Here is a 24,497-nt window from a genome sequence, read left to right as displayed (position 1 = left end):
CGCGGGGGAGGCGCCGGGAGAGGCGGCGGGAGCGCACGGAGGAGCCGCTCCGCTCCGCCGGGCCGGGCCGGGCCGGGCCGGGCTGGGCTGCGCTGCTGCGCTCGGGCCATGCGTGCCGGGCTCCCCGGGGCCGGGCCGCCCCGCTCCGCGCCGCCGCGGGGCCCCGGCTCTCCGCCGGCCGCGGGGGCATGAGGCGGCGGGCGGCGGGCGGCGGCGCCGGCCCTTCCCCTGCGAGCCGCCGCCGGAGGATGAAGCAGCATGAGGATGTGTGACAGAGGCGTCCAGATGCTCGTCACCACGGTGGGAGCCTTCGCAGCCTTCAGCCTGATGACCATCGCCGTGGGCACTGACTACTGGCTCTACTCGCGCGGCGTGTGCAGGACTAAGTCCGTGAGCGACAACGACACGAGCCGCAAGAACGAGGAGGTGATGACCCACTCGGGGCTCTGGAGGACGTGCTGCCTGGAAGGTACCGACCCCCGCGGCCCCAAAACTTCGGGGGAAGGGTTGCATCGCGGGACCCCCCCACCCCAGATCCGGGCCCCCGGCGAGCGTTGCGTCCCCGGCCGCCCGAGCATCCCCCGGCCCGGCGGCCCCGCCGCTCCCCGCTGCCTCCTTCCGAGCCCCTCCCCGGGCACTCGCGGTGGCACCGAGGTGGAACCTCACGGGGGGCTGCTCCTGGCGGGGCGCGGGGCCGCGGGGAGCGGGGCTGCGCCTCCCCCCGTGCTGGGGACCGGCGGCAGACTCTCTGTGTCCTCCCGAGGAGCTCCGGGCTGAGGGGCCACAGGTCCCTCTCCTGATCAGCAATGTGTGAGCGAGAGGCCCGAGGATGCTGCCCCTCTCCGGGGCTGCTCCGGCCCCGGGTCCCTGTCACCGGGGGGAAACCCCACCGCACCCGGCGTTGTCATCACCGAGCCCCAGCTCCAGCGCCAGCCCTTTCCCTCCGAGCAGCACAACGGGGCAAGGTGGGCACGGCGGGTCTGCCCCACCACGGCTGCCCCACGGGCCAGCTCTTGCCTGCCCATCCTCGCTGCTTCGCCCCGCTGCTTCCCTCCCGCAGCAGTGCCCGGCTGGCGAGGCCCCAGCAGCTGCCGCCCTCCTGCAGCACAGGCCACAATTCGGTGCACTTTTGCCCCAAAGCTGCTGGTTGAGGTGTTTCTGAACACCCACAGACTGTGCTTAAAGATGAGCTTTAACAGAGCCAGGTGCTGGGACCTGCGCAGCAAAAAATGGCCGGTGGCATCACCCCGGGCCCTAACTTTTACAACGAGTGGCAGCAGTGGGTGTCCTGTGTGCTCAGGAGAAGCTGCCCCACTATCCTGTGGGGCCCTGGCGGTGTCAGACTGCCCCAGTCCAGCAGCGACCCCTCCAGTGCTGGGGGCAGGCGAGCCACGGCGCTGAGCTGCTCCTGCACGTTGGAAAGTTCTCGGTGAGTCACGGCCAAGGATGCAGAAATACCCTGTCTGTTCCTGGTGCTCCGTCCTAAACCAGTCAGTCTGAAGTCAGTCAGAGCTTTCTTATTGATTCAAGGAGGGTTTGGATCATGCTCTAATTCCATAATAAATAATTTGAGATAATCTGTCTCCCCTCTTGGTCTGAGGGAGCCAAGGTGGCAGAAGCCAGGGATGTGAAAGATGGGATCGTTGGAGCCATGAGTAATTTCCAAAATTCTTCGGTTTGCTACCTGTATTTTTTTTTTTTTTTTGCCAGCCAATGTTTTATATTTCCCTCACTGTGATCAATCACTGCTTTGGAAGGAGCCAGAGAGGCCCCGCTGCCCTGGGCACAGCTCGCTCGGGAAAGAGCTTGGCAGTGCCACTGCAGAGCTCAGAGCTGGATCCCAGCCCACCACCCTGAGCCTGGGCACGGGGCTGTGAGCAGCAGGGCATGGGCTCGCCGTGGGCTCAGCACTCCCTGCTCCACATCCAACCCCGCGCTGCTGCTCTGAGAGCTGTGGGGTGGGAGCGGGAGTGGGAGCGGGAGTGGGAGCGGGAGTGGGAGTGGGAGTGGGAGCGGGAGTGGGAGCCGTGCGGGGCTCGGTCTGGGGCTGCTTATCACCTTCCTGAATTGTGCAGGAGAAGGCGCCTCGCAGGCTGCGTTAACCAGCGCGGCGCCGGGAAGGGAAAACTTCCCCCAGCCGAGCTGCGCGGGGCTCTGGAGCCGGTGCGGGGAAAGGACCGCGCCGGGGCGGGGGCTGAGGAGCCGGGGCAGCGCTGGGGGCACAGCCCTGGACCTGTGACATGCAGCAGGTCCCGTGCGATTCCTGCTGCAGGCCCCGCTGGTTTCCGTGCGCTGCGTCGGGCTTGAGCGGGGACAGAGGCTCCGTCCCCGGTGCCGGGACCGAGCGCGGTCTGTCGCAGGGGCCGGCTCTCCTGCGGCGCACGAGATGCTTTTAGCACTGAGCAGAGCTCCCTGCTCCCCCGGGAGCCGCCTCAGGCCTGAACTTTCCGCCGGCAGCGGGGGCTGGACGCGGGTAAGGCGGGGGGAATCGCGCGTGGAGCCCCCGGGCTGAGCGCGGAGCTGCCCGACGTGAGCCCCGAGCATCCCGAGGCTCCGAGCATCCCTGCCGGTCCCAGCGCCTGCGTGGGAGCCACGCACCACGTGAGCGTCACAAGCCCATCGGCGAGAGCGGATAAACGCTGAATGGAGCCGCCGCAGACCCGTGGAGAGCCACCCACACTGGGAAACACAAATTCTTGGTTGACTCAATCGCTGGAGCCCGGGCAGGTGTTTCCAGACTGCTGGGCCGCGATAGTCTGCTTGGAATCGCAGCGTTTGGATCCCGGTTATGGCTTTTTCGATGTGTGAATGCTCGGCGGGTGTCCCCTCGATTGTCCAGCTCGGGTGTGACCGGCGCAGGTCGGTTCGTGTCCCCCGCGGCTGTTTCAGTGTCCCTTGTTCCCCTCTGTGCCTGCTGGGTCGGTAAGGAAGGGAGGGAAGCACACGGCACTTCGGGGAGAGAGCTGAAGTTGGGAAACAGCTGCTTAGGCTCGTGGTGTTTTCAAGAAAGTAACAGAACTTTGGTTTTCGTCAAACTTAATTAAATTCAGCATCATTAAATGCAGCATCATTAAATGCGGGGAGGCTCCGTGTCCTCCCTGCTGCGTGGTGTAGATTGGGACTGGCTCCATGGCATCATGCGGATCTGAAACAGGCAGAAGGAGCAGGAGGATTTGGCCAAGGCTGCTCAAAATACCATATTTTAAGGCGATGTGGTACTTTTCCTTTCCTCCTTCATTTCCCTCATCAGAATAAAGTGCTCTGTCATTTCTGGAGGAGGCCAAGCGTTGCTGTGCCTCCTCCCTCACAGAGGATGCTCAGCATCCTGCATTCCTCTGGGGTGGGATGTGGGGTGTTCTGCAGGAGACACAGAGATCTTCTGTCCCAGAGCTGGCCTTGGACTGAGCTGTGCCCCTTGGGCCCAGCCTGGCCCCTCCAGTGTCCCCCACAGCCTTTGCCAACACAGTTTCTCTCTGCTGAGCCTGGGGAGTGCCAGGGCTGCTCTTTTGGGATGATCCTGTCTGGATTTACACACAATTTTGCAGGTACCATCAGCTGACCCCTCAGGACCCTGCCCAGTCCTTTCTACACCTGAGCTGCAGCTCCTGCATGGCTCGGTGCTGGGTGGATGGTCACTCCTGGAGGCTGCACCTGAGGGTGATGGGCCATGTCCCTGAGCCAGGGGTTCCACTGGACAGCCCCTGAGCTCCTCAAACTCCCCTTGAGCACAAGAAATGGTCTCTGGTACCTGGGTCTCCTGTAGCCACGGGGGCTGTCTGGCCATGTTCCTCCTGCTGGGAGTCTGGTTGCACTCTGAGGCCACTGAGCCCCTCACAGGGAGTCCCCAGAGTGGTGGCACCCCCAGCCCATCTGCTGGGGCTGAGCAGCATCTCCCACCCCCAAACTGGAACTTGCTCTCCTGGTTCCTTGCTCCTAGTCCTTGGAGCTGGCTGTAGAGGGACGGCCATGGCTGAATGAGCCCAAGGTACCGAGCTGCCCAAATCTGCCTGACCCACCTCCCTCGTTTGTCAATATTCCCGTCAATCTTTTCTCTGCCATTTCCCTGGTTTACTCCCAATTTTTTCATGTTTTATTCAATACTCTCAATGAAGACGTTGTCATAGCTCAGCAGTGTCCTCATGCAGGAGCATCCCTTGGATGAAGGGACTGTCTCTGTGAGCTCCCAGCCCTGTTCATAAGGCACTGTTGATTCTGCATAATGCAGGTCTTTAACTTCTTCAGGAGAGCTAAATCAAATGCCCTGTGGAACTCTTAAATGTATTATGTTACCGACTCCCTTTATCAACTGAATTTGTAACTATATCAAGAGAAATTTATGAAGTTTGGTAAATCTGTTTTCCACGAGGCTGTTTGACATTTGCCTCCTCCTCCGTTCCCACCTCTGCTAACCCATGGGCGGTGCTGGGGACACAGCTCCTGCCATTGCCCATCGCATCACTCCTGGCATTCAACCAGCTTCTCTCGTCTTCTAGAAATTCAGCAGAATGCCAAGGTTTATTAAAATCCATTTTAGATCTTCAGAAGCTTTCTCAGCCTATTCTCTGAATGCTCCTGGGAGAAAGTTCTCTAGTCCTCCTGATTCTGTTTACACTTTGCAGTTGCTGTTTAGCATCCCCCCAGCTCCTGCCAGAATACAGGAGCCTGTTTGTCTCCAAGTACAGAACAGAAGTAGCTGATGAATAAATAAGCATGTGTCACTTCTGCTCCATGACTGACAGTTACACTGTCATGATCCAGTGGTGGTTTACACCTCAGGAAAACTCCTTCCAACACAATGAATGAATTCCACCTCGTTTTGCCTTGACCTTTCAGTTTCAGGTTTATTTTAACTGATCCCATCAGCTTCTCCCATCAGCCACTTGTGAGTGGCCTGCTACTTCCCATATCAGAGTCCCCAGTTTTTAATTTTTAGATTCAATTTCCCATTCCCCTTTCCAGTAGGCCTGGCAGGGGTGGGGGGTGCAGGAAAGCACCTGTCCTTGCTCCTGAGTTTCCATTTTCCCCTGATGGTTTTGTCCGTGGCTGGTTTTGGCTCTGCTGAGCTGAGTTGGGTCTCAGTGAAGGCTTTAAATCAGGCTGGAAGAGGCTGCCCTGGCCAGGCACCAGCTCTTCCCCTGCCTCCAGCTCCTCTCAGCCCTCTGAGTGAGGCCAAGCAGAGAATTTCCCCAAGGTGACAGCAAGATTGTTTCTGTTAGAAAGTTATTATCTTTAATTTTTAAAAGCGCCAAGCAAATGTCCCTGAGATTGCAATCACCCATGATGGAGCACTTTTTCTCACTCCTCATTATGGGCAGGTATTTAAGGAGCTGCTCAATCTGTTCCTGTGTCTGGTCAGAGTCGGTGATGGATTCTCATCCCCTCGTGCCACTTCTCAGCAGTGCCCGGTCCAGCTCGGTGCCAGTGCTGGGGTGAGGGTGAGGATGTGGTGGGGGTGCCATGCTGCCCTCCAGGACCCTGCTGACCACACTGACCACCCTGCCCAGCGGCCCAGCACCCCTGGCGTGGCTCCCCACCGTGCCCCAACCTTGGGGGTGCCCATGAGGAGAGCCCAGGGATGGCAGCTCTGGGGCAGGGGTGCAGAGATGGGCACTGCCAGGCAGGCTGGAGAGGATGGAGGGGGACAGGGCTGGTCTGTGCAGCCAGGCAGGCTTGGGGGGGTGCTGGGAAGGGGCTCTTTGCTCTCTTTGTTACCTGAGGGCTGGGAGGTATCCAGCTTTGCTGTATGATGGAGACAGGATGTTGTGTGGTGCCATGGAGGCACCTGAGGTGAGGTGAGGGATGAAGGTGGACACGACAGTTACCTGTTTGAGATTACTTGATGGGATTACCGAGCTGCAATTCAATGTCCAGCGAGTATTTCCATCAGGCCAGCCTGGAGCAGGGACAGCCCAGCCCCTGGCACTGCTGGCACACAGCTCTGAACACATGCCCTGGGCACGGGGCTCTGCGAGGGGTCACATTCAACACCGAGGCACAACTCGGGTTTAGGGAATCCCTGAGCCTCTCCTTGGTGGAGGATGTATTGGATAAAAGTGAATTACTGTCCTCTAATGGAGATGAAAATGAGGCTGGCTGGACCCTCGGGCTGCTCCAGGCCCATGTTCTTGTGGCACATGGCCAAATGCCACGAGTCATAAGAATCCTTGTGGACACCGAGGGTCTCGTGCCCCTGCCAGCTGGCACGGTGGCTCCGAGCAGCCGAGCCTCCAGCTCCACGGCTGGTTGGAGAGTGTCCGGGGAGGAGCTGTGCCTCAGCTCGCTGCCACCAGCTCTGCTTTGAGCACAGGGTGCAAAACTCACCCTCCTGGGATGCTGCGGTGTTTTCTGGGCAAAATCCTGACTTGTGAGGTGGGTTAAAGAGCCGCTTCCCTCACTGCCTGCGAGCAGCACGTGATGAATAAAATGCTGTGAACAGCTCAGAAACAGGCATTTTACTGCTGCATAGGCGTGGTGCAGAGCCTGTCATCTCCGGAGCTGTTCCCGTGTAATAGAGGTGGAAGGCTGAATTTGAATGAGGCTCAAGTGGTTTTTTTCCCATGCAAGGTTACTGGCTCCATGCCGGCTGGAAATAATTAGGGATGGCTAACGAAGGCTGCGAGCCCCGGCGCTGGCGGCTGCGGGCAGCTGTGCTTTGGGGAGGATGCCCCAGGGATGGATGCGGGATCCTCCGGGACTGGCCAGGAGGTGCCAGCGGTGACCTTTGGCCAGGGAGAGATGCCCGGCTCCAGCGCCAAGAGCTGCGTGGCCTTTGGTAAATCCCTTCTCTCAGCAGTTCTGCCCTTTGCAAGGTGAGGCCAGGTGGGTTCAGCAGCGCTCACCTCCCGCAGCTCCGGGAAGGGCCCCGCACCGTGCCCGCAGGTGATGCCCTCCCGCGCCCCGGCACAGCCCCGGGCACGGGCCAGGTGTGCGGACCTGTCACGCTGCGCTGTGTGCGATGAGCTGAGCTGAGGCAGCCCAGCATTCATCCTGCTCAGTGCTCCTCGCCTCTCTGTGGTTCCTGTTCACATGGGTTTCATCATGGATTTTTAATGAACGCAGTGTGCGCTTCATAAATAGACATTAACCTCCTTCTTTTGGGAAAATCAAAAATGCTCTTAAAGTTATATAAATGCGCTAATCCGGAGTTGCGGGGCGGGGGGGGGGGCGCTCAGTTGCTGCCCGAGGGGTCCCACTCGGCAGGGAGGTTCTTCCCTGCCTCACCTGCTGACAAGTGCCGCTGGCTCACGGTATCCACTGTCACTAGCAGTGATTAACCTGCAGCAGCGCTGCCAGGTGCTGGGGCAGGTCAAGGCTTCCGAGGGGAAAGGTGCCCACCCGTGCCCTGAGTCCCTGCAAGGTGCCCGCAGGGAGATGGGGAGGGGTCCTGCCCACTTCTGCCCACTCCCGTTCCAGAGGGGCTGCAGCTGCGCTCCGGCACCTACAGCCCGCTTCGGGTGGCCCTCGGATGGAGATCCCCTGAAGCCGGTGGATACGTTTTGGGTTAGTGCTCGGTGTGGGAGAGCTTGGAGGGTTTCACGTCCCTTGTGAGGGTTCCCGGGTGGGTTTGCTTTGGCCAGTGGGCTCCGCTCCGGAGGTTTTGGGGAGCTTTCCTCGGGATGAAGAGCCGGGAGCAGCTGGCTCTGCGCAGTCCCACGCGGGCTCGGGGAGCGCAGCAGCTCCAGGGAAGGGCTCCGATGGAGACAGCCGCTGTGATGAAGAACGACAGTGCCGGGGGGACAAGGGGTGTCTTTCCTGCGGTGTGTGCGTGCTGGCAGCTCTGCGGCGGGGAGGGGCAGGGCTGCATCCCGCAGGGATGTAACACACGCCTGGGACCTGTTACACACGCAGCCGCTGGAAACGCCGCCCTGTCCCGGCTCTGGGCACCGCGGGTGCTGCGGGATGCTCCGATCCCACCCTGCTGTGATTTCCCTGCCTTCTACCTGCAGCAGGTGTTGCAGTGTCTTCAGAATGAACAGTTCAGGCCGGGGTATGCTGCGTGCTTGGAACTGCCCTGTGTCTTTTGGTCCCTTCCCAACAATTCGGGGGTTCTAAGATTCTGTGATCAGTTGCCCAGAGAAGAAGTGGAGGGTCTTCTTGCAGTAGGCTCTTGGTCCCTTTTTGAGATGTGTCAGGGCTTCGCTCATCCCCTGAGCATTGCAGGAATCCCTCACTTGTGAGGGGCTGAACACATGAGGGCTTTTCACCGTCACGGCAGGGAGAGGCAGGAGGAGGGATAGGGGCTGCTGAGTAGGTGATAGGGTGTGATGATTTTCTCAGATATTACCTATTTCTTATCTCCTGACACCACAATGTAATGACAAATCTCGTGCTGCTGGGCAGCAGAGGGAGGCTGAGCTGTTCCTGTGCCAGGTCCTTGGGAATGGGTGGGACTTCCACGGTCCTGTGGAAGTGCCAAGGTGGCAGGGAGGGCAGTGGGCAGGTTTTGGGGCATGTCAACCCCTTGTGCCATCCTGTCCTCCTCCCTGGGGCTCTGTGTTTGCTGTTTGCCAAGGGGTTTCCGTTGAAGGAGGACAATTGAGGTGGACAGGAGCCCCGGGGTGGGGACAGGGACAAGGTGGGGGGACATGTGACCTCCCAGCCTTTCTGGGGATCGCTGGGCACTCATGGGGATGTTGGCATCGGTGATACATCCTGTGGCATTTGGGCAGTAGTGAGCAGTGACAAAAGTGGTGTTTGAAGGTGACATTTGTGTTCATGCCTCTCCAATAGTCACAATTCCAATTTCACTGCTGTTTTGGTAATTGTCCCCTAATTATACCTTTAATCTCAGCTAGTGCCTGGAATCACAAGGGAAGGGGAGGGCACCCCAGAGAGACTACCAACAAGCAATGACCCTTTTGAGGTGTGCCTGATTTAACTTGTTAAAATCAGCCTTGGTTTGTGCTGCTGGCACTGCCATCAAGCAGTTCATGTCCTGCAGAACTTCCCTGGTCGCAGGGATGACACCTGCATCCCCCTGGAGAGGCCAGGCTCCCTCCTAACATGGAAGAGGAACCCGGGCACCGCTCCGGGTGGGCACGGGCAGATCCCCCGTGCTCTGCCCTACCCTGCCCTGCTCTGCTCTGCCCTGCTCTGCTCCGGGGGCTGGGAGCCTCTAGAGCTCCGGGGCTCCTTCTCCCTGTGCTGGGAGAATCTCTTGTCGCTCCTCAGCACAAAGACTGCGCATCAGTCTTTGGCCTTCTCTCCGACGTGAGGAGCCGGAGGAGGATGCGAGCATCGCGCCTTGCATAGGAAGCAGGAGAGCTGCGGCGGGGTGTGAGACCCCTCCGGCGGGGAGGAGCAGGAGCCGGGGGCTTCTGCTCGCGTCTCGTCAGCGGCAGCGCGGTCCTGCCAGGGCAGCGGGGCTGGGGGAGCCGTGTGCGCGTTGTCAATAATTCCGTGATTATAACAACATTAAAGACGCTCTATCTATCTATTGCCCTAACCTGCCCCAGTCCCCACTGCTGCCGCCCCCATCTGCCTGCAGCAGCTCCCGGGAGCCCGGCCCGGCCCCGATGCCGTGTCCGTGTGGCTGCGCTGCCAGACAGACCCGAGCCCCTGGGGACACCGGGGACCGAATGTGCCCGCGGGAGCCCCGGTCACGGTGGCACGGGCTCTTCGGGAGCTGCAGTCCATCGCAGCCCGCAGTGCTGCGAGCCGCCCGTGCCGCTGTCCCGGTGACAGCGCTGTGCCTTCAGCGGGGGCTGCTCGGGGCACACCAGCTCAGTCACCCTTTAGAAAGTACTCGCGATGTCAGTTTGAACGGATCCCTCCTTGGGGGTGAAGGGGAGCCTTCCATAGAGCAGCAGAGTCAGAGCGTCCCATCCGGAGCTGTCGTGGGGCGGGGGCTCAGCCCCGCTGGCGGCGCAGGCCGGGCTGTGACAGCAGTGTCACCTCCCGCGCAGAGCCTGCTCCAGGGCTGTCACATCCCCGGCTCTGCGCGGCTCCAGCTGAGCACCCGAAGTGAGCAGATGCTCGTGATCTGCATCTCTCCGGCGCTCCCCTACCCGGCTGTAAATTGGGTACAGCGGAGTCACGGAGCTGTGGAATGGTTTGGGTTGGAAGGGACCTTCAGGATATTCAGTACCACCGCTGCCATGGGCAGGGAAACTTTCCACTGTCCCAGGCTGCTCCCAGCCCTGTCCAGCCTGGCCTGGGACACTTCCAGGGATCCAGGGGCAGCCACAGCTTCTCTGTGCCAGGGCCTGCCCACCCTCCTAGGGAAGGATTTCTTCCCAATATCCAACCTAAGCTTCCTCTCTGTCAATGTGAAACCATTCCCCCTTGTCCGCTCATTCCATGCCCTTGTCCACAGTCCTTCTCCAGCTCTCCTCAGGGCTGCTCTCCATCCATCCATCCATCCATCCATCCATCCATCCATCCATCCATCCATCCATCCATCCATCCATCCATCCATCCATCCATCCATCCAGCTTGTACCCAAAATGCTGGAGCATCCCCCAGGGAGCAGGTGGGTGCCCTCAGGGATAACCAGCTGGAGCTGCTGGGCTGCAGCTGGGTCAGAGCCATTAAAGGGCTGCTGCAGGCACAGCCCTCGGTGTGGTGTGGGCTGAGGGCAATGCCACAGATCCTGGGCATGATCCAAAGCTGAAAATAGGGGAGTAAAGCCACAGGGGAGGTCCAGGTGAGTGCCAGGGGTCCTGTGGAACTCCTGCTGTCCTTGAGACTGATGGCAGAGCAGCACTGGCTGCAGCACCAGCAGGATGGGCTCTCTCTGTGATCAATGTAAAAGAGGAAGATGGAAAGCATTGGGTGACTGGTTAAGCTCCCAGCTGTGACCCATCCCGGGGCTTTCACATCTTTCTTCTCTTCCCCTCAGAGCTCTTGTTGTCTCTTGGAAGGGCAGAGCTGTGGGGGGCTGGGGTTGTTTGGTGTTTGGAATGGCAGGGCCAGACAGACCTGGGGTTGTTTAAAAGTTCAGACTTTTTCTAGCAAAGGATTCTGTGCTTTGAGCCAGGTTTGGGAAACAGGGGAAGGTGAGGCTGTTTAATGGCCAAGGTGATGGTGTGAGTGACTCAGGGACCACGAAGCAGCTTGCCCAGCTCTGACCCAAGGGGAGCAGCTTTGTAGCCAGGAGTGGGGTCCTACTCCCGGGGCAGGAGGGTGCAGCGTGGGCAGGGACCTCACAGCCTCAGATAGAGGAATGCCACGGGCTGGCTGGAGTAGGGGAGTGCTTCAGGGGCCTGGAGCAGCTGTCTGCCATGTGCTGAGGCATTTGGTGCTGTAAAATCCCAAAGTGATGTTTGATGGACAAGATGCACCCTCCCCTGTCCCTGCCCAGGCAAGGAGCTTGCTGCCAGTGCGGTTCTGCCAAGGTGTGCCTTGGGAACGACTCTGGGGCTCTGGGCAGCTTTGATTTCGTGGATGAGGAAGATGAGGTTGTTGTTGCTCACTCCTTTACCAGCAAGGTTCTCTCCTGATGCTCCGTCTGCGAGAGAGTTCCTTCTTGTTCCTCCAAAAAAAAAAAAAAAAAAAAAATGCTAAGAGTGAAACTATGGTGCTACTCCTGAATCTCGCTTTTTCCATCTGGGTCTTGGAGCTGCTCCCCGGGGCTGCTTCCCTCCCGCAGATGGTGAGGAGGCGGCGCTGCCTCCGGCAGGCAGGAGCTAAATCCGTCCGGACCGGACCCGCAGCCCCGGCCAGGGGGAGCCAGCGGGGAGGAGAGCGGGGAGCTGCGGTTCAGGGATGCCTGCACCCCCCTCCCACAGCAGCACAGTGCCCGCTGCATTCCCTGCAATAAATAGGCTGTGATGGATCGAGGCCCTTTTAGCACATCAGCTGAAAACTTCAAATATTTATACCGGGAAGATGTGACAGAAGTATAGATATATTTTTAAAAAGGCAGGTGCTGGAGTGGCAGTCATGTATTTGAACTTCAAATACTTACCTTCAAATCTATGCTATAAAAGAAGAGGAACATAATAAATTTAATATCGCTTTTTTCAGGGAAAACAACCTGCCGAGCCTCCTCCCAGGCTAAATGTGCTTTAAAGATTGACTGTGCAGCTGTAATAACTATTGATGAACTGTAAACATGAAAAGATCTCCCTGCTCCCGGCCTGTCAGGAGCATTAGGGTGGAAATGCTCTGTGCTCCGCTCTGGCATGACTCACCCAGGCCTCAGCAAATGTGTTTATTTGTAAAGATCCTTATTTCAGAAATAGTGACCTTTTTAATGCCTCGTGCAGCGAGCTCGGAAATTCGAAATTGCCTTTTGGCGACTGGCTCGCCTTGCTGCAGCTCTGACAGTGCTTTTCATGGCCATTTACATATTTTTAGCCTGGATATTCTGCACTGCACTGTTCGGCTCCCTTGGAGGAGGGTTTGCTTTTTGCAGCCCTGGTCCTGCAGTGCTGGGCTGAGGTCAGGCTGTGCTGGGGGTGTGGAGGGGCTCAGTGGCCCCTGGGCTCCTCTGGCACCCCCCGAGCCCCTGCCCTGAGCCCTCTCTTTATGGGATGGATTTGGTGACATCCTCCTTCAAACACCAACCATGGTGTTGATAGCAAGTTTAAGCAGATGCTTCACCTTGAAACAGGGAATATTAAGGGTGGGCAGGCCCTGGCACAGGGTGGAATTCCCAGAGCAGCTGTGGCTGCCCCTGGATCCCTGGCAGTGTCCCAGGCCAGGCTGGACGGGGCTTGGAGCAGCCTGGGACGGTGGAAAGTGTCCCTGCCCATGGCAGGGGTGGCACCGGATGAGCTTTAGGGTCCCTTCTAGCCCAGGCCACTCTGGAATTCTGTGATGATTCCGTGGATGTTTTCTGCTGCTGTACATCACCACACCAGGATCTCCCTTTCGGCCCTCACGCTGACCCTCACCATTCCTGTCACTGTCACTGCCCCCCTCTGCTGCTGGCTGCACCAAAACAAGAGTGACCAGTGACCTGTGCCAGTGGCCTGGCCCCTTGTTCCGAGTCCCTGCTCGCGCCCCCGGAGCAGCAGAGGGGATGCAGGAGCCCTGCTCTGGGCAGGGTGGGCAGAGCAGCGTCTCAGCCTCTCCCCCTTTCCCAGAGCATCATTCCACAGGGCTGGAATTGTTCAGCCACCTCCTTCCACCCTCGCCGGGCTCGGGGATGAGATGCTGCGCGGGAAGTGCCGTGGCTGTGCTCAGCTCTCTCACATTTCTGGGGCTGTGACTAAGGCTGCGGCGGGTTTGGTAGCACTGCTCCTTGCTGCTGCTGCTCGTCCCAGTGCGCTGGGGAAGGACGTCCTGATGCTTTTCTGCTCTTTGCTCCAGCCTTCATCGGTGCTCTACAATTCCGAGCTGCTGATTTATATTCAGAGTTATGAATATCTCCTTTCTTCTCTTTGTTGGGCCTGCTTTTATTTTTATAGCTGTTTGCTTATTAGCCAGGCAGTTTCTAAACCAGTGCAAACTCCCGTCATGGTGATGAGTTTTTGGGCAAAACACTCTTAAATCATTCTCTGTACACAGTTGTGCTTTTATGCTTAAATCCATTCTCCTAAGTGATTTGGCTTATTATTGTTTTCTGCTCTGTGAATTGACCTCTCCAGGCACCAGGAGCCTGTGCTGGTGCCTCGGACTCACCTCTGTGTGCCCATAAGAAGCATAATCAAGCCATGATTGCTTGGACTTGAGCAGCAACTAGTTTTTAATTCTGTGATCCATTCCCCTTCAGCTGTCAACACAGAATCGAAAATAGCACTCCCCTGTGCTGGATGCCACGCTTCACAGCTATGAAATTGTCATTTATAGGTTTTTAGAAATTCAGAGGACATTTTAATACTGGTGAAGTGAAACCTCCAGCTCCCCATCATAATGCAGCTTCTCTCCTCCTTGGTATAAATAGGTGCTTAAGCAGCCTAGGGATGATCTGGCCTCTGCTGAGCTCGGGGTGGGAGCAGACACCGGAGCACCCACACCCACAGATTCTCTTTGTCTGAATTACTGGCAGCTCGTTTAACCAGAGGATGCCAGGCTTTACACTCTTGACTCTTGGTTTTCCCCCTGGTCTCAGCTGGGCAGATTTTGTCCCCAGAATTCTGGACGTGAAACTTGTGGATCAAACTCACTCCTGCAGATGAGTGTGTCTGGATCTGTCTGTTAATTATCCAGCTGGATAATGGGATCATGGAATCATGGAATGGTTTGGGTTGGAAGAGTCTCTAAAGACCAGGCACTCGTACCAAGGTTGGGCTGGGAGCTTCTGCCAGCTCTTGGACTGCTGGAAAGGGGAGGATGGGGATGACCCCAAAGCCTCATTGCCAAATGAGCAAGGAGCTCCCACCCTGCAGGACAGATCCCCCTTCCCTACACCCTGCAAGAAAAAGATGTGGGATCCAGGAATGTCCCAGAGCTGAGCTGGCTGCCGCTATTACCTTCAGCCAAAGAGGAGGCTGGAAGGCAAACCCTGCCCAGAAGCCCATCAGTTAACCCAAATAAATCTAAAATATTCATTAAACAGGGAGAGTGGGGAGAGGGAGAGGTCCCGGTGCCTCGGGCGCTGGGATGCTCAGCTGGGGCCAGGCCTCCCCCTCTGCCCCATCTCTTACCATCAATGTCTCCAAGCAGGCAAACAAACCAAAGATCATTATTTTTTTTTTATAATTGCCAGAATTGTATTAATTTAAACAGATAAACTCAATCAGTGAAGCTCATTAAATTCTAGCACACGGCTTATTTACGCCGATTCCGGCTGCTCCAGCGCTCATTGCGCTCTCATAGGAATGTCAATTACCTTTTAAAATAAAAATCAATGTTTATCCACTGTTAAAGATAAAACATGAAATGATTTCCTAAGACATGCTGATGAGTGCTCTCCTCCCCAGCATGATCCGAGGGCTCCGGGCACTGCTGCCCATTGCCACGTGCCAGGGGGGACAGCAGGGAAGGGGCCACCCAGAGCCCTTGCACTCACCTCTGCCCCTGCACCTCCCTGCCCCACCCCACCATCCTCCCAGGAACGTGGTGTTTTCCTGCCATGAGCTCCAGCAACGTGGAAGGACAGAGGGAGGAAGGTTGGGAGGATGCAGGGAGGAAGGAAGCTGAGGAGAGCGTGGGGGGAGCCCCTGGAAGCAACTCCAGAGCGTTACCTGATTACTTTTCTAATGAGGAAAAATGAGAAAACCCTCAGAGCAAAGGGCTGGAAATTACCCATCAGCTGCAAACTCTTTTTTCCTTCTCTATTATTCACAATTGTTTTGCTTTTCTGAACTGCCTTGTGTAGGTTGCACCAACCCCACAGATTCCAGAATGGGAGATGATGAGTCACTGTCAAAATGTAGATTTTTTTTCCCCCTTTTTTTTTTTCCCTTTTAACACTGCTGAGGGAGTGAAGTCCCTGTGCCACGCGCCGATCACTGGCAGGAGCTCCCAGCCCACCCGTGGTGTGAGTGCCAAGCTGTGCTTGTGTCCCCCGTGGGGATGCCCATCACGGGCATCTCCTGCTCCCCACACCCCACCAGCCACCATTGAGGGTGCTCAGGGGCTCTGTCCCCCTGCCAGGTGTGCTCAGGTGTGTGCTCACACTGGCCTCTGCCACAGCCACCTCTGCTGCCTCCTCACTCCTGCAATCCTTTCAACTGACTTGGTTTTTTTCCACTGGTGGGGTTTTATATATATATATATATATACATATATATATAAAAACAGGGGAAAATGTCCTTCAGAACAGGCGTAACTGTGTAGGTGCCTCTGCTCAGCCACAAGCCACCACCGCAGAGAGGGGGAGAGGGTGTGAAATGGAGACGGAGCCAGATCCCACCCGTGGTGCTGGGGGAAGCTGGTGTGGGGCTGCTGGGGCGACGGGGATGTGCTGCAGGAGAACTCAGTGCGGGAGAGGAGGAGGAGGAGGATTCCTCCCACTGCCAGGTGTTGAGGAGCCCAGCACCCACCCCAGCCCCAGAGCAGGGTTCTGCTGACATTTGGCCGCTCTCAGTGGACCTGGGGCCCACAGATGATGTGAAGTGGTGGTGGCAGTGAGGTCTGAGGTGTGGCAGAGCTGCTGGCGTGGCAAGGACAGGACACCTGGCTCCCCAGGGCTTCCCTGCCCTGCTGGAGAGCAGCCCCTGTGCTCAGCTCCAGCAGCAGTTCCAGCAGGGCTGCTCCATACTGAGGATCGGGGGCCTGCAGCCATCCCAGCAGCCTTCTCTGATGCTCCTCTAAGCTGCTGTTGTGTCTGTGAACTCAGGCTGTGTTGAAAATTTGGTGATGCAGGAAGCAAACAAGGTGCTGGGGGGTGGCTGAGACCCCCAGCCTTCCCCAAGGCCACAGGAGCTGCTCGGTGCCACCCACTGAGCCCTGTGAAGTGGCCACTGGGTGCTGGCCATGGCTAGCAAATCCCAAAGACCCAAAACCCCAGAACTCTGCAGTCTCACACCGGGGACCTTGTGCAAAGAGCCTCAGGATCCTTTGCAGAGCCTGGAGCTGGGGAAGGGAAGGAATACCGATGAATTTCTTTCCATCTCTCCAAGCATCTGGGAGGTGGGTGGGAGGTAAAAAAAGATGAGCCCTGAAGTTTTAATTCCTCGGAGATATTTAGGTATCTTGCTCTTGTTACTCAGGGAGCGCAAAGCCTGAGCATCTCTGGGGTTGTGCAGCAGGCTCCTTCCTACCCCAGCACTTCCCAGCTCAGCTCCGACCTCTGGTTCTCCAAAATATTAATTTTCAGAGAACTTAGACCATAATGCCCCGCCACTTCCTTCAGATGGATTCAGTGTAACACAGTGTCTTTAGGAAGGGCATTACTGGAAACCACAGCCTGGGAGATAAATCACTTGGATTTATCAGGAGGAGCATAGAGCTGAGGGCTGGAATGTGACCTTGGCTCCTGGCTCAGCCTCTACAAAGGGAGCGAGGAATTTTGTTCTCATTTACGAGTGGTCTCAGCTCATCCTCCTCAGCCCGAGTCTTCCTTTGCACACACCAAGCAGCACCCAGAATGATCCCTGCAAAACTGTTCCAGCAGATGAAAAGTAATGAGATTTTAACACCATAACTGGAGCTCTTTAGTCTTCTGCCTCGTCGGGCTGGGATCGATATACTCGGCTGTATTTCCCTCACAGCCCCCTCCCTGGGGAAAGGGCTCGGAGAGGAAAACAACCTGAGATCAAATCAATTAATTGCCTCTGCATGTGCCGATAAAAGCGGTGCGGGAGCCCAGGGTGCAAGGCAGAGCAGAGAAAGCACAAACCCTGCCTGGGGCTGGGGGCTCCGGAGGCTCTCAGAGCGCCCAGAGAGAGCCTGGGGAGGAGCGGGGCTGGAGGGATGGGAACATCCCTGCGGGACAGGAGGGGACGGGAGGGATGGGAACATCCCTGTGGGACAGGAGGGGACGGGAGGGATGGGAGCATCCCTGTGGGACAGGAGGGGACGGGAGGGATGGGAGCATCCCTGCGGGACGGGAGGGGACGGGAGGGATGGGAGCATCCCTGCGGGACAGGAGGGGACGGGAGGGATGGGAGCATCCCTGCGGGACGGGAGGGGACGGGAGGGATGGGAGCATCCCTGCGGGACGGGAGGGGACGGGAGGGATGGGAGCATCCCTGCGGGACAGGAGGGGACGGGAGGGATGGGAACATCCCTGCGGGACGGGAGGGGACGGGAGGGATGGGAGCATCCCTGCGGGACGGGAGGGGACGGGAGGGATGGGAGCATCCCTGCGGGACAGGAGGGGACGGGAGGGATGGGAACATCCCTGCGGGACGGGAGGGGACGGGAGGGATGGGAGCATCCCTGCGGGACGGGAGGAGACGGGAGGGATGGGAACATCCCTGCGGGACAGGAGGGGACGGGAGGGATGGGAACATCCCTGCGGGACGGGAGGGGACGGGAGGGATGCCCGCACAAACCTGCGGCCGCACGGTGTGAGAGTTAATCGCTTCCAAATTGAATTCGGTGTCACCCACCCAAAGGCAAGGCTCGCTGCGAGAGCCGGGCAGGGACACCCGCGGTCCCGTTGCTGAGATATCCAAAACCACTGGAAGGTTTCCCAGCTGCAGGGGATTCCCCGGATTGAGGCGAGACCATGCCATGGAGAACTTGACCCGCACTTGGGTGAGGCGGGGGCAGAACGTGGCTGGACTTGATTCTCCTGCCGGGGCTGGGTGGCAGCTGCGGACGGTGGCCACAGAGGTGGCACCTGCCTGATGGCACCAACTGGAGGCACCGCTGGGGCTGCTCACGCCGAGCCCTCCTGTTGAAGGAGGGGCAGGGGGGTCTGGCTGCCCGGTTTGGGGGGCTCCCAGCACAGCCTCCTTCCCTGAGCCTGGGCTCCAGCAGGGAACTCCAGCAGGAACAAGACGGCTAATTGGGATTCATACTGATAGGGAGAGGAAATTCCTGAGATCCAGCACCGAGACAGGGAGTGGGCACGGGCGGCAGCACCGCCTGCGCTGGGGCTCGGCGGCCGCAGATGAATCAAACCTGGGGCTGTGACTCAGGCTGCCAGCACGGAGCCAGGCACAGGCACGGCTGGGAAAGGGCTCGGGAGCAGGCTGGGATGTGCTGGAGCCTGGCATTCTCCGGCTCTGGCAGCAGCCCCCACTGCAGCCTGTCCACAGAGCAGCAGCCACGCTGGGGCCAAGCCCAGGGCTGTGCCCAGCTCTCTGTGCACTGCTGGGTGCTGGGACTGCGAGTACCCAGAGCCAAAGCACAACCCCCCGAGACCCCATCCCAGTGTCCTTTAGCCAGGCCCAGCTGTAAAGCCGGGAGAGGAACACGTGGAGTTGCCTCTGCAGTCTCTGGGGGACGGGGACCTGGTGGCTGAGGATGCGACATGCGGCCCAGCCAGGACCCTGAGCAGATGCCTCATCCATCCCTGGAGCCATTTCCAGCTGCAGCTCCCAGGGACAGGATTTCCTCCTTGGGGAGCATCTAGGAGGTCAAAGGGGGATTTTTGGGATCGCAGCCTTGTTGTGGTGTGTGCTTGGAGGCTGAAGTTGTGTGTCAGGTGGCTCAGCATCGCCATGACGACGAGCATCAGTTGGTGAACAGAGGGAGTAAAGGAGACAAAATAAATGTCAGAGTGTGAATGGATGCTGTGGAGCCAGGGCTGGCCCTGCCCGCCCCCTCCCCTGCTCAGCCCGGGGCTCCTCGGTGCAGCCCTGCCCCATGGCAGGGACTCGTGGGGGCAGCTCTGGGGTGTGTGGGGCAGAATCTGCTGCCTCTGGGTGCTAGGAGAAGATGGCTGGAACCCCAAAGCTGGGAGGAGGAGGAGGAGGAGGCTAGGGGCTGTGCTGTGGTGTCCTCACTGTGGCCAGTGCATCCCCTTCTCCCACAGTTCCCAAAGCAAAGGGAGAAGGCAATTCTCCCTGGGATGCAGTGTCTCCCTCTGGGTGACAGCTTGCCTCCTCCAGAGCTTCATCTTCAGGTTTTAATTGATGCCTGTCGTGCTGCTCAGCTCCCCCGAGCACAGCCTGGGAGTGTGCCACTGTGCAGGACACCCTGAGGCTTGGCTTGTCCTGTCTGCTCCCTGGTCCCTGGTGACATGTCCTTCCTGGTCCCGGGCCAGAGGGGACAGAGCCAGCGTTACCTGACCACAGCTGCCCTTCTAGGGAGATGCTGCAGCTCCTGCCACCACTCCCTTCCCCTTGCTGCTCCCACACTGTGCCTCAGGGTCCCCATTTAGAGCAAGAAGATCCCTGGGCTGCTGCACATCCTGGCCAGTGCAGGGTTCTGAGCATTTCCTGGCTTGTGTCTCCCCAGGAACCTTCCGAGGAGTGTGCAAGAAAATCGATCACTTCCCTGAGGATGCAGACTACGAGCAGGACACGGCCGAGTATCTCCTCCGTGAGTCTGCTCCCCCGTGCCACACACCCCTCACACTGCAGGCACCCCCTCCCTGTCCCCCAGCATCACCCAGCAGGAGGCTGAGGGGTCACAGCCCCCCAGGCTCCCTGTGCAACATCAGGGACCCTCTGGGTTGCCCGAGCGTGGCCATGTCACAGTGCCAGGTGTGAGTGGCACACTGGCCTGGCACTCGCTGTCCCTGTGGCCGGTCCCAGCAGCTGCTGCACAGCCTGGGTCTCTTGGTATCCCCCCATGGGGGCTGGGACACCACAGGGACACGTCTTCGTGGCCTGCCTGTGCTGGTGTCCCCGTTCCCCGAGCCTCCAGCCAGGCTGGGTTTGCTGGGAGAGCACAACGAGCAACTGCCAGGGGCAGCCAAGCACAGGAAGACAGAGAAACTGAACTGGAAGATTTCTGAGAGAAGTGGATCCTCCTGTCTCAGGGGCCAGTAGAGCTCCGGGGCAGAACTGCTTTCACGTAGAATCCCAGAATGGCCCACACTGCAAGGGACCCTAAAGCCCAGCCCAATCCACTTTCCTACATGGATAATCTTCCAGAATGCCAGTAGAGAGTAACAAATGCAGAGTAACAAATGCTGCACCAAAAATACACTGTACCTTGGCTTGGGCTCTCATCCCTCGATTAGGGCTGTTATTAAAGCAGAGAAATACAGAGAAGCTCCATTAAAATTCCACTCCTGGGGGCTCTAAAATAGACTTTTTACTTTAAATGTGAGAGGGGGTGGGAGAACTTCAGAACTAATCTACTAAAACTGCAACTCTCATTTCATTAAACTCACTCTCCTCTCTGCTGGGTGAGCAGAGATCTGGAAATTTGAAAGTCCAGAGCAACAACTGGATAAGCAGCAGCTGGGTCAGTCAGGGGGTTGGGGCCATGGGCACAGGACCCTTCTCCCAGGATTCCTGCCAGCCCCAGCAGCTCAGGGAGCCCCAGGGCTGCCTCTGCTGTTGTTTGGAAACGCAGAGGTTTGGGTGAGCCCTCGGCAGTCTGGCACACCTGTGGCTCTGCAGGTCAGGGGTGGCATTTGTGTCCAGCCTCTCACAGTGCCCAGCAAGGGACAGTGCCCCTTGTCCCCAGGGTCACCCTCATCCAGCCCTGGGACTGCTCACACTTTCTGCTGAAAGAGGGGAAATGTATGTGAGATATACAGGAGGAATCCTTCCCTGGGAGGGTGGGCAGGCCCTGGCACAGGGTGCCAGAGAAGCTATGGCTGCCCCTGGATTCCTGAGAGTGTCCAAGGCCAGGCTGGATGGGTCTTGGATCAAGCTGGGATAGTGGAAGCTGTCCCTGCCATGGGCAGGAGGGGGGACTGGGTGGTTTCAAGGTCCTTTCCAACCCCAACCATTCCAGGATTCCATGACAAACAGGGGATGCATGGTGTGGCCCAGTGCTGGGTCTCCCCATCCATCCTGGCAGCACAAGGAGTGCCCTTGCACTGATTCTTCCCAGGTGCTGGTGTTGGTGCAGGAGGTTCTGGGGGCTGATCCTGCCCATGTCCCTGTCCCACAGGTGCAGTGAGAGCATCCAGTATCTTCCCCATCCTCAGCGTGGGGCTGCTGTTCTTTGGGGGTCTGTGTGTGGCCGCCAGCGAGTTCTACAAGAGCAAACACAACGTCATCCTCAGCGCTGGCATCTTCTTCGTCTCTGCAGGTATGAGCTGCCCAGGGGGCTCCTCCAGCCTGGGGGGACATGGGGGAGTGGGAGGTGTGGTGTGGGTCCTCCCAGGCTGTCAGCACAGACAGATTCTGAGGTTTGAGAGCTGTGAAAAATCCCCACAGCAGGGAAAACCATCAGTGGTCTCTGGCCATGGTCACCGTGCCAGGCAAGGCTTCGAGTGCCCCCCTGCTCTGCCTCGAGCAGGGGCTGTGTGGGGACACAGCCCAGGAGGGGTTCCTGGAGTGCAGCCTGGAGTTACCAGAGCCTGGGGGCTCTGCCCCCGTCCTGGGCAGTCAGGGGGCACTGTGCCAGCAGCAGCAGAACCAGGCAGAGGAGCTGCCACAGCCCCACATGGAAATCATTCTCTGGAGAGGCTGTTTCTGCTGGATTACTCATTGCTCTGTGCTGTTCCCCAACGCTTCCTCTGATTATCGCGTGACAATGTCTTTGTCTCAAGGAACCACTCTATTTTGTGTTTTTCTTCTCCCCACAAAAAGACAAATGACTCTCCCTCCTCGGCTGGCAGGAGCTGCTGATGGAGATGAGAAAACAGCAGAGAGAACATAATCGATTCATTAAGTAAATCTGGGAATGCACCAGCCTCTCCCCAGCCTGCAGCACAACCCTGCTGGCTGCTGGTGAGGCACAGGCTGCCTCTGTCCCAAACAAAGCCTCAGGACTCCACCGCAAATGGAAAGAGCCAGAGCCATTGTGGCTTCCCTGTGCTCCCAGAGCCATGGTGAGCTGGGGTTCATGCTGGGGGGGGTCCCCCTGTGCCCCTCAGGCTGGCTCTGCTGCTGCATGACACCAGCCAGAATCCTGCACCCGCTGCTCAGCAAAGCAAAGCACAACCAGCTCCTGAAATGTCCCTCTTCTAGACAAAGCAGTGGTTGTTGCTCCTTCCCTTCTGATGCCCGGGAATAAGCAGGACTAAGGGAGTGTGTGAGGGAAAAAGCATGTAAAGGAATGTATAGGTATATAGGAAAGGGGATATATAGTTATCCTGGGGATAACAGGATATACAGATATATAGATATCCTGGGGATATCAGCAGAGGTCTGCAAGGGGATTTGGTCCAAGTGTGCTGGCAGAGGGACACGTCCCCCCATCCACCCCTGCCACTCAGGTGAGCGCCTGCCCCGCTGGTCCCCCCTGCAGGTCTCAGCAACATCATCGGGATCATCGTCTACATCTCGGCCAACGCGGGGGACCCGGGCCAGAGCGACTCCAAGAAGAGCTATTCCTACGGCTGGTCCTTCTACTTCGGGGCGCTGTCCTTCATCATCGCCGAGATGGTGGGGGTGATCGCCGTGCACATGTACATCGAGAAGCACCGCCAGATCCGCGCCAGGTCCCACTCGGAGCTGCTCAAGAAGTCGGCCTTCACCCGCCTCCCCCCCTACAGGTACCGCTTCCGCCGGCGGTCCAGCTCCCGCTCCACCGAGCCCCGCTCCCGGGACATGTCGCCCATCAGCAAAGGGTTCAGCACCATCCCCTCCACCGACATCTCCATGTTCACCCTCTCCAGGGATCCCTCCAAGGTTACCATGGGGACGCTGCTCAACTCGGAGCGGGACCACGGTTTTTTACAGGTCCACAACTCCATCCCCAAAGAGTTCAAGGAGTCTTTGCACAACAACCCGGCCAACAGACGAACCACGCCGGTCTGAGGCGGGCTGGGCCGTGGGCAGGCTGCATGGCATCACCCTCGTGACGGTGTAACCTGTGAAACCCCGTTTTTAAGGACAAACCCAGAGGCTCCCTGTGCCCCTGCCCGTGGGGCTGGTTTTCACTCCTGAAGTTGCCACTGGCCGGGCCAGGCCGCTGTGCCCGCGGTGGGAGCGGGACCCCCGGCGGGGAGGGGAGGGGAGGGGACGGGGCCGTGCTGGGGACCCTGGCCCCGGTGCCCTGCGGACTGAGCGGGCTCCAGCCCCCCGGGACAGCAGCTTCCCGAGGTGTCCATCGTTCGTGTGGCCATAACCGCAGTGTTCCCATAGCTGTGTGTCCATGGAAATGCTGGCGACAGCCCTGTCTGTGAGAACCCTTAACCCGGTAGTTCCATTTCAGTGGGATCGCCTGGAAGTCCGGAGCTGGAAGCACTGAGCTCGTGCCGGAGCCATGCTTGTGTTCCGAACCCCTTTCCCTGTCGTGCTGGACGGAGTGCTCGGGCTGGGCTCCTCTATGGCGTTTCGTGCATGCATTAAATAGCTTGGAATTCAATTTTGTCATGTCGGGTTGGAAGAAACATCCTTTTGCAATTTTCTGTGGTCTCGAAAGGGCTCATTTCCTTCCTTCCTTCCTTCCTGACTTCCTCCCTTCCTCCCTTCCTCCCTTCCTTCCTTCCTTCCTGACTTCCTTCTACTTCCTTCCCTCCCTCCCATGAAAGGACTCAGGAGCAGAATTACTCCAGTGGCTGGTAGCAAGTATCCAGCGTTTAATTCACCTCTAATGCTGTAAGAAAATGAATGACTTCCCTGCAGTTGATACACACACAGTCAGAGATGACTGTCTGGGCACAGCCGAGGGGGCAATGCGCGACCGTGGTGCTGCGGGTGGAGTGTGATTCCCTAATGGCTGGGAGATCCACAAGAAAAACAATAAAATTGTCCAGTTTGGCAAGTTCCTTGGCTGAATAGGTCACACTGACCCTGCAGTGGGCACTGGAGAGCGGTGCAGGGAGGAGGGAGGTCAGTCTGGGACTGTGTGAGCAGACAGAGATCGGCTTTAAACTCTCCCACTGGAGCAGAGCTCGTCTAAGCAGAGGCAGTTTTGAAGCAGTTGGTCTGTGTCACTTGTGTCACTTAATTGAAATTTTACTTAACCTTCTGACAGCAGTGGCAGATCCCCACAGGGTCCCCGGGGCTGCTCTGGGGCCAGCCGGGCTCTCGTTCACTCGGCTCTGGGCAGAAAGGGGAACATCTGGTGTGCAGTGTGCGAGTCTGAGCAGCCTCACCCTGCTCCTGCTGCCCAAAATCAGAGCTGCCTGCTCCTGGCCACATCCTAATCCTTCCTGGGAGTAATGGGCCGGCCACTGAGAGACCTGGCACAGG

At 58.2% G+C, this 24,497-nt stretch overlaps 1 protein-coding gene across 1 annotated transcript; it reads left to right on the top strand.

The window, feature by feature from the left end:
* The first annotated feature begins 258 nt into the window (after nt 1–258).
* On the top strand, nt 259–23,117 carry CACNG3 (calcium voltage-gated channel auxiliary subunit gamma 3). The gene is made up of 4 exons (XM_062503684.1): nt 259–469; nt 19,687–19,770; nt 21,301–21,441; nt 22,606–23,117. The coding sequence occupies exons 1-4, from the start codon at nt 259–261 to the stop codon at nt 23,115–23,117; spliced, it is 948 nt and encodes a 315-aa protein (XP_062359668.1).
* The last annotated feature ends 1,380 nt before the right edge of the window (nt 23,118–24,497 follow it).

This window comes from Cinclus cinclus, chromosome 16 (assembly GCF_963662255.1).
Source record: "Cinclus cinclus chromosome 16, bCinCin1.1, whole genome shotgun sequence".
Taxonomy (NCBI): domain Eukaryota; kingdom Metazoa; phylum Chordata; class Aves; order Passeriformes; family Cinclidae; genus Cinclus; species Cinclus cinclus.
Note: the sequence above shows the minus strand (reverse complement) of the source record. Positions and strands in the feature narration are given on the sequence as shown.

What these genes read in the sequence shown, in the direction of transcription:
- CACNG3 (XM_062503684.1), top strand. Translation starts at nt 259, where the DNA reads ATGAGGATGTGTGACAGAGGCGTCCAGATGCTCGTCACCACGGTGGGA. An exon ending in GAGGACGTGCTGCCTGGAAG is followed by an intron (nt 470 to 19,686) that starts GTACCGACCCCC and finishes GTGTCTCCCCAG; the next exon opens with GAACCTTCCGAGGAGTGTGC. An exon ending in CATCTTCTTCGTCTCTGCAG is followed by an intron (nt 21,442 to 22,605) that starts GTATGAGCTGCC and finishes TCCCCCCTGCAG; the next exon opens with GTCTCAGCAACATCATCGGG.